The sequence below is a fragment of the Drosophila busckii genome, chromosome 3L, assembly GCF_011750605.1.
Source record: "Drosophila busckii strain San Diego stock center, stock number 13000-0081.31 chromosome 3L, ASM1175060v1, whole genome shotgun sequence".
Taxonomy (NCBI): Eukaryota; Metazoa; Arthropoda; class Insecta; order Diptera; family Drosophilidae; genus Drosophila; species Drosophila busckii.
The window spans coordinates 1,977,207-1,985,429 of record NC_046606.1 but is presented as its reverse complement, the minus strand read 5'-3'; the positions used below and the strand labels follow the sequence as shown (position 1 = coordinate 1,985,429).

Here is an 8,223-nt window from a genome sequence, read left to right as displayed (position 1 = left end):
CAAACGTGTGTAGTAAGAGTAGCAGCAAAAAAAACTTATGAATGAAAAGCTGCTGCGCGTGGGCAGACAAAAAGCTTTCGGTATTGGGCGTTGCAAGTGCTGTGGGTTACTCACACTCATACACACACACATGCATACACACAGTTTAATGAGCTAAAATTTATAATTTAACGTTTAAATAACTTGTGATACTGAAAAGTTTTGTTACTATTAAAGCAGATTTAATAATACATTTAATATATATATATATATACATAATTACCCTAATACAAACACGCAAGAAAAGCCAAATTTAGCTTCAGGTATTTGAAAAATGTCATTGCATTTTTCTATAATTTATTTAATAAACTCGATTCAAACAACAAATTCAAAATTACTGGAACCATACAAACAAATTTTATTTAATTTGCCCATTTGGATTAAATGTGGAGTGGAAGTCTTGAACAATATATATTCTCTATTATCTCATTTCAAAATATGCCGCCCAATAACAGTGTTAGACAATGTGTTTCGCTGTGATACCAGAAAATGTCTTAACAGAAAATGTTATTGTTATTGAGTAAAAATGTTATGCTCATGTTAAAGTGAGCAACGGAACTCTCGCTTGCACGCCCGTCGCACAAAGTTTGAAAGTTCGCTTTTATGTCTCTTTTGCACGCACGCGAAAGTTGCCGCTGTCTTTATCGTACGGGTTCATTACCTTTTCTATCGTCTCCCACCCGCGCCATCCTCTTACTGTGTTACTGCTTACCACCCAAAAAAATCACTTTTGGCTGTATTGTATTGTTTGCATTAAAACAAACGGCGTCGAGGTCGTCTGCCTTGTGATACATACAATTGGTGCTTTGTGAAATACTCAAAATCAGGTTGCAGGCTCTAAGTGAAGATCGCAGCGCAGCATCGCAGACATGGAGTCGGATACGACGGAAAAAGAAAGTACGGCTACGGAACCAGTGGAGCTAGCGTCGCCAGTGCAAAGTGAAAGTGCGGCGGGTGATGCGACGCCGCCGCCAAGCAAGCGCCAGAAATTAGATGAGGGCACAGCCGACGCGGAGGAAGAAGAGGCGCCACAGCTAGTGGCTGTGGAGCGCGTACAGAGCACACAGAGCAGCTTGCGCAAGTTTGGCCGCATACCCGTGTTCATTGTAGACTATCACAACGATGTATTGGAATTTATTTATCGCTGTCTGGCCACGCGACATTTGCCACTGGAGAAGAATATTCTGGTGCACTTTGATTCGCATCCCGATTTGGTGGTGGCACGCGATATACCCGCCAGTGCAAGCTATGATAAGGACACCATGCTGACAGAGCTGAGCATCGAGAACTGGATTATGCCCACACTCTATGCAGGTTTGTGGTTTCTTTTATAGCGCCCATGGCTTAGTGTCTAACTAAAGTCTGTGTGCTCCTCTTTAGGTCACTTTGATCGCGTGGTTTGGCTGAAGAACTCGTGGTGCCAGCAAATACCCACAGGCAAGCACGAGTTCAAAATTGGACACAAGGATGATCGCATTGGCGTAGACTGTCCGCTGGACTATTTCATAGCCGAGGGCAATTATTGCACCGGCGATGAGCTGCAGGAATCTCGCACAGTGCAGCTGCAAGTACACGATGCCGACAACGACAAGCTGAATCCGCTGGACTTTCTCAGCACAGAGGATGCCACAAGCTTTGTGCTTGACATAGACTTGGATTTCTTTAGCACATCGAATCCGTTTTTGGAAATCTACAAGGATGCCAACTGCTATGCGCAGCTCACAGAAATCTTTCACTTTGAGAGCGTGGAGCCGGCTAAGCAGGCGGGCACAGCTACCACAGCGCATTATTGTGCTACGGCGGCCATACGACAGAAGCAGCTGGATGCACTAAAGCGCATCTTTTGGCATCTGGAGGAGCATCGCAGCTTCGATGGGCTTGAAAAGCCCGACGAGGCAGTCATAACAGCAGAGATCTATGCAAAAATTGTTAGCTTAGCCGAGCAGCTGCAGGAGAAGTATCCAGACGATGAAATCGACTGGATGCTCATCTTTGACTCGGGCAGCACCACAGACAACAATGGTTTACCTCATCACATAAGCAGTACCAAGGAGCTGGAGGACTACTTTGTCAGCTTTAAGCGATTTCTGCAGCAACTGCCAGTGCCACCTGTAGCCATTACCATGGCGCATTCGGCGCAGGACGACTATTGTCCACAGGACCAGGTGGCGTTCATTGAGGAGCAGGTGCTACGACTGCTGCGCGAAGTTTTTGGCGACAAGCTGCACGAGAAGCCCATACTCCATTACATGGACGACCCCTACGATGTGATGAAGCTCTAATATACATATACATATAATACTTATAAGCTGGATTCCTAAGCAAACTCGGACTGAATACAGTTGCAAGCTGATTCTAGAATTTCATAGTGATTCACCCACACCACTGCGTAGACTCCAAGCTAATTTTAAATCAACTCATATTGATATAAATTATTATACTATATACATACTTTACCATACAGATATGCTGCCGAGTTCCCCTAAGCGTGATTATAAATTTAACGCAATAAAGTAGATAAAAATGAATATGAGTATATTTTAATTACATTTTGGAATTGCCTACAAGATGTTTCAGTCGCTTGGCAGCTAATACAAACATGAACTTTTTAACTTAAACTAAACATGGTTACTTAAATTCATTGAGTGTGAGAATTGCTCCTAAAGTTCCTCGTTATCACCTTTAGCCTTCTTTTGCTTTTTTGGCTTTGTCGCTGGCAGCTGCTCACTTAGGCATTCGCGTTCCTCCTTCTTCTTGAGCACATGCTCCTCGCATAGATGTTGCGTTAAGCTCTTATCCTCCTGCAGCTTAAAGTACCAGTTGCTTATGGCGTCTTCATATTCCTCCAGCATGTTCTCACATTGCGTCTTCATTTGCGTCACTTCAACTGGCGGCTTGTCCCACAGCTCCATAGGAATGCCCAGATCTACCTTGACGCCCTTGTCAACCAAGCCGTGCAGTGTTTGGAATGTTTGCGACATGCCCTTGGCGAATCTTGTGCTGTCCGTGCGCTCCTTGTGTAGATTATACTCCAGCACACGCTCGCACACATTCTCCAGCGACTCTAGCAAGCGCAGTTCACTGCGCCTATACTCGGTGCGCTTCTTGGGCCGCACATCATCCACGGAGTAGCCCGTCTCAATGACATCGTGCGATTTGCCGGTTTCGCCCAAGCGTGCCTCCAGCTCTGTGGCCAGGATTTTGCAGGCCTCGCAGCGATTGGCATAACGCACGCCCTGTTCCTCCTCCGGCGTCTGTTCACAAAGCGTGTCCCTTATGGGCACAATTAACAGTAAAAAGGCTAACAACAAGTAGCGCTGCATTTTTTGCAAATTGATAACAAAACTGACGTGTATATTGGAGATGGCACCGGCTCATAAAAATAAAGCCCGTGTCCATCTCTAGAGTTGCAGTCAATCGTTATCGGCTGCGCGCGCAAATTAAATATTAAAATGGAGATGGCTGCCAGTGGCAACCTGGACGCCAAAACAAACACAAAAGCCAATATATAAAGCCCCCACTAGTGGCGCCTCTTTTTTCGGCATCTATTATTAAAATGTTGGACAAGAGATTTTATTTGCGTCTACAGCTCCAACTTCATGCGGTAGGTAGCACAGAGTTTTGAGCTCATAAATTTAAATCTTTCTTTTGTGGCATGAAGATCACTTGCCCCGGCGTCTGGCTGTGCTCGCATGGCTATCTGGAGGTTACTCTGAAGACTTTGGGCTACTATTTTCGCACTGGTGCTATGGAGCCACGTTTCCCGTTGCTGTGTCATGACACATTTGTTATGGAAGGTTACTTTAAAAATGTGAGCTCACTCGCAGAGATGCAGCGAATGGTGAGAGCGGAGCAGCTGGAGATAACTTTGTGGCAAAATGGACGCCGGCTGGCCTACTATATGGGCACGCTGTCAATGCTAATGCAGCCCGGAGTGCCACGTCTTAGTTGCGCCCATAGCGATCTGGTGCAGCTGCTTATGAAGGCAACACCTGCTTTTCCCGGTATATTGGCGCCCAAAGTTGAGTTGTCGGCACAGCTCAGCACGCAGGATAAGCAATGCGATAGCTGCTGTGGCAAAGCAGAACGTAGCTTGGGACGTCAGGTGAAGATTTGTAGTCCAAGTCGCGAAGAGCAGCCACGCAAGCAGCAAGCTGTATGCCATTCCAAGCAGTCCAGCTGTTATATGAGTAACTACTCCAGCTGCGATAGTCTGGAGAGCTTGTTGAATGCTCCACAACAGCGCAGGCTGTCCAGCTGCTCTGCTAGCACACAGCTAAGCAATGATTCTCGGACGCTGAGTCAGGATTCGAGCTGTGCCTCAAACAATGGCTGCTCGCATTGCTGCAATTGCTATATATGTAATGCATATGGACGCATGTTTAATTGTGCTTAGGCAGTATTTATAAAATACAAAATTGAGCTTAAATGCTAATAAAGTTTATGATGAGAGCTTGCTCATAAGTAATCTGCAAAGTCGGATTGGCCAAATACTAAAACAATCAGTGTTATGAGCAAATTATAGGGCGCTGCTTGCTTTACATTCACTGGCTGCAGCTCATTGCGCAGTTGCACACAGCTGCGCGCTATGCAACGCAGTGTGCTGTAGACATACGGCTCCAACGGCAGATGCAGACAGACCAAAGTGGCGTACAGCCAACGCGCCAACCAAGCATCTCGCGATAAGTCTACAGCGGGTGGCTGGGGCGCGCTGGAAGTGCTTGGCTCCTCAGCAGCATGAGCTAACAGCTGATCAGCATCTTGTAGCCATTTGCTTAGATTCTCCAGCAGCTGCTCCAGCTCGCTTTGGCTAAGACGCAACAAGGTGCTGAGCAGTGGCTGCTGTTCTCGGCAAAACTGCAACCACTTGCTGGTATCTGTTGTCAGCGGTGGCTCAATTAGTTGATCATATTGCTGTGCCTGCAGTTCCTGACGCATTATAAACACCTGTTCGCGTGCTTCCTTGAAGCTTCCCACCTGCGCATCGCGCCATTCCGGTGTCGGCAACAGGCATTTATGCGGCGGCAGTGCTGGCTGCAAGCAAACATTTATTAATTTGCACTTATCTATATATGTTCATGTCAAACTTACGGCGTCTATTAGTTCTATGTTGGTTACATCGTTTTTGATTTTGCTGCAGCGCTTTGTTACCACAGCCGGGCAACGTTTGCGCTCATACAACATGTGGGTAAGGTATTCCTCACCCGTCATCGGCATTTTCTGTGGATCAAAGTTCTCATCTGGCTCGCGTATCTCCAGTGCCTGTAATTGAAATGTTTCCTCCTCTGTTTGTCGCTGCATCTTGCGCTATTTAAATATTTAATGCGAAGCTGTTATTGTTTATTTCATCAACTGTAGGGTTGCCAGCAGTCCAACATATCGATATTTTCAAGCGATATGTATTTTATAATGTTTATCAACAATATATTACAGCTAAGATTAAAAAAAAAACATATTTAGGCAGCTCTAATTATTATTTTACATTTTGAAAACTTATTTTCTAGTTTAAATCTTGCAATTTTGGAAGACTATCGTCAACTATTATCTATCGAGCATCAATAGCAAGAACAGCTGTTTGCGCGATGTTTATTTTTCGCGCGGCAACGACAAACATAGTTTGGTTAATTTCAAAGCGCGTCTTACACTTTGTGCGTTTTAATTGGCAACGGCAATTGATTATAAACACAATTCTATGGGCAAGCTACAAGATAATTGCGTAAGTTTATGTAAAACTGCTTTTCTAAGTGCTCCTTTTTTCAAAGCGTTCGGCCTGCCCCCCATCTAATTTGAAAACACAGTCATCCCACTTGAGCCAAGCAAATAATAGGCTATAAAAAGGTCATTTCATAATTGTCTTATGAGTACCCAGGTGCCAGCTCAGAGACAAGGGTACCTTTTCCCCCATTTCCCTGTAGGCAGGACCTTTTATGTGCCAGAGCTATAAAACGGTCGTAAGAAGAAAATTTCTCCCAATTAGCTGTCAAGCACAGTGAACAATGTTGCTGCTCCAGCAGACTATGAATAAAGAGACTGAGTAAAAGAGAGTGAGAGCAAGAGGTGCAAGGTGGGCAGCATGTGGAGCTTTGATTGCTTTGCCTCGGCATGGACATGCATTGAATTTGTAGTCTGTTGTGTTGTTGTTGTTGTGACTGTGAATAGCAACATATCCAGAAATGCTTATTAAATTTGCGTAAGTGGAGCGCAATTTAAAATTCATTAAAACATTTGCCAAGCATTAGCCAAGAGCCAAAAAATAACAAAACTAAATTAAATGCAAGAGAATTGAAAATTGCATGGGGGCAGCTGCTGCTAGCCCGAGAGCTTATGCTTATGCTTATGTAAATCTGTCTGTGTGTGTGCGTTTGTCATAAGGAAATCATAAAAGATATGCAAAAACAAACGAACGTGCGAAAGAGACTAAGAGAGGGGAGAGGAAGCAGACAGCCAACGGCAGACAGAGTGTCGCTGTCGTTGATGCTTACGCAGTTGGCAGCGCTGTCCACTTCGCTGCGTGACGTTTATGAAAAAAAAACTTTGCATGCGTCTCTCGCTCTTTCTGAGCACAACAAAAACGAATTTAACGGTTTTTGCTACTGACTCTGTTAAATATTTGTTGCTGCTTTGGCAAACTAATTTCCATTGTTGCAAAGGGCAGTTTTGTTGTGACGACGCATGCATAAAATATTTATGCACACACACACACATACTATAGCAGAAAATACTTGTTCAGCAAAAGTTTTGTTTGGCTAAAATGTTGCGTGTTGGCCACACCAAATTTATTTACACTTTTGAACCCTTTTCTGGCTGTATATCTTTAATCAGCATTAATTGAAATGAAAAAAAAAGCAGCCCGAAGCTCAAATTGTTGCTTAAAGTTGCTACTTACTTATTTTCGCATTTGGCCGCTACACAATTTTTCAATTTTCGCAGGTGGCAGCGGCCTCAAGGACACGAACACACAGAGTCAAGGCCAAGCGTTGGTGCAAAGTGCGCTTTTTGCAACAAGTTTTGGAATTTCATACACATCAGCTGCGCTGCTGCTGCTGCTGCTGCTGCTGCTTTGCCGCTGAATTTGTTTTACTCTCAAGGCGGACGAGCGCGTGTGTGCTTAACCCTTGGCTGTCCCCCACACACTCCGCAGCCAAACGTACGCTTAACTGTTGCCTACCACTTTTCAAATCATCTACATCCGTATTCGCATCCGTCGCTTTGGCAACCTTGAGTGCTAAAAATATATGGCTCAGGCTCAGGTCTGGGCCCTATATAGGCATATCAAAAGGCAAAAAATGTTGAGCATTTTTAATGGACGTGGCGCGTCGGCCTAACACACAAACGTAGCAGCAGCAGCGGCGCATAAAATGGACATTTATATTACACACACACACACACACACGAATACACACGTACATGTAAGTGCATATATATATATTTAAACACATGCGGTGCTTGCATATGCTGTAAATGAATTTCACCACAAATGGCGATTGCTTGTGGTTGTGTAGGTGAAAGCATATTTTGTTGTTTATATTTTTTTACAGCTTAAGTGAATTGCAAGGCAGCGCTGCTTAAATTGCTACACAGCGCACAAAAGCAGGCTATGAAAATATTCTTACTTGCTTAAAGCTGCAAAAAAAGGAAACAAACATCGATACTCACTATTTGCTGCATATATATTCTCATACATATGCACGCCTGAGTGAGTACATGCATATCTGATTATATATACACAGCATGTATATATATATATGAACTCTCTGTATGTCTCGTTTCCGGCTATATGTGGCATTGCCATTGAAATGGTTTTGTTGCTGTTTGTGCTTTTTGCCTTGCGTTGTGGTTTTTGCGCTTAATTATGCTATGCCAAGTCAAACATGCATAGGGGTAGCAATTGTAGCTTGATAGTTATTAATATGTCCTTGCGCTACTCTATCAAACTGTCTTGCCATTTGCGAATCAAATCAACACCAGTACGCATTGCTCTCTCTGTATTTTAACTGACAGCACTAATTGAGTTTGTTTAATTATTTAGATAACAAATTCACAGCCAGCCAGCGCTGAAGGACATGCCAATTTATCAGCAGCAACGCATTAAGCGCTTAAGAGTTGTAGCTGCAGTATATAAAATCGATTTAAATATATAGCAGTTGAGCGTGTAATTTATGTTTGGTCTGAGTAGTTGCTAAT

General features: G+C 43.9%; 4 protein-coding genes across 4 annotated transcripts; 2 read left to right on the top strand and 2 right to left on the bottom strand.

Moving 5' to 3' along the window:
- The first annotated feature begins 646 nt into the window (after positions 1 to 646).
- Positions 647 to 2,548, top strand: LOC108598698 (UPF0489 protein C5orf22 homolog). The gene is made up of 2 exons (XM_017985421.1): positions 647 to 1,353; positions 1,420 to 2,548. Exons 1-2 carry the CDS (start codon positions 909 to 911, stop codon positions 2,319 to 2,321), a joined length of 1,347 nt encoding a protein of 448 aa, XP_017840910.1. The 5' UTR covers positions 647 to 908; the 3' UTR covers positions 2,322 to 2,548.
- A 43-nt stretch (positions 2,549 to 2,591) lies between these two features.
- Positions 2,592 to 3,393, bottom strand: LOC108599200 (protein canopy homolog 4). The gene has a single exon (XM_017985996.1). It carries the CDS (start codon positions 3,360 to 3,362, stop codon positions 2,700 to 2,702), a length of 663 nt encoding a protein of 220 aa, XP_017841485.1. The 5' UTR covers positions 3,363 to 3,393; the 3' UTR covers positions 2,592 to 2,699.
- Positions 3,394 to 3,595: 202 nt separating this feature from the next.
- LOC108598972 lies at positions 3,596 to 4,443 on the top strand. The gene is made up of 2 exons (XM_017985745.1): positions 3,596 to 3,643; positions 3,701 to 4,443. Exons 1-2 carry the CDS (start codon positions 3,596 to 3,598, stop codon positions 4,433 to 4,435), a joined length of 783 nt encoding a protein of 260 aa, XP_017841234.1. The 3' UTR covers positions 4,436 to 4,443.
- Positions 4,444 to 4,475: 32 nt separating this feature from the next.
- On the bottom strand, positions 4,476 to 5,430 carry LOC108598971 (protein Gemin2). Its single transcript, XM_017985744.1, has 2 exons — positions 5,131 to 5,430; positions 4,476 to 5,073 (listed from the first exon to the last, which is right to left on the bottom strand). The coding sequence occupies exons 1-2, from the start codon at positions 5,338 to 5,340 to the stop codon at positions 4,498 to 4,500; spliced, it is 786 nt and encodes a 261-aa protein (XP_017841233.1). The 5' UTR covers positions 5,341 to 5,430; the 3' UTR covers positions 4,476 to 4,497.
- Between the last annotated feature and the right edge of the window lie 2,793 nt (positions 5,431 to 8,223).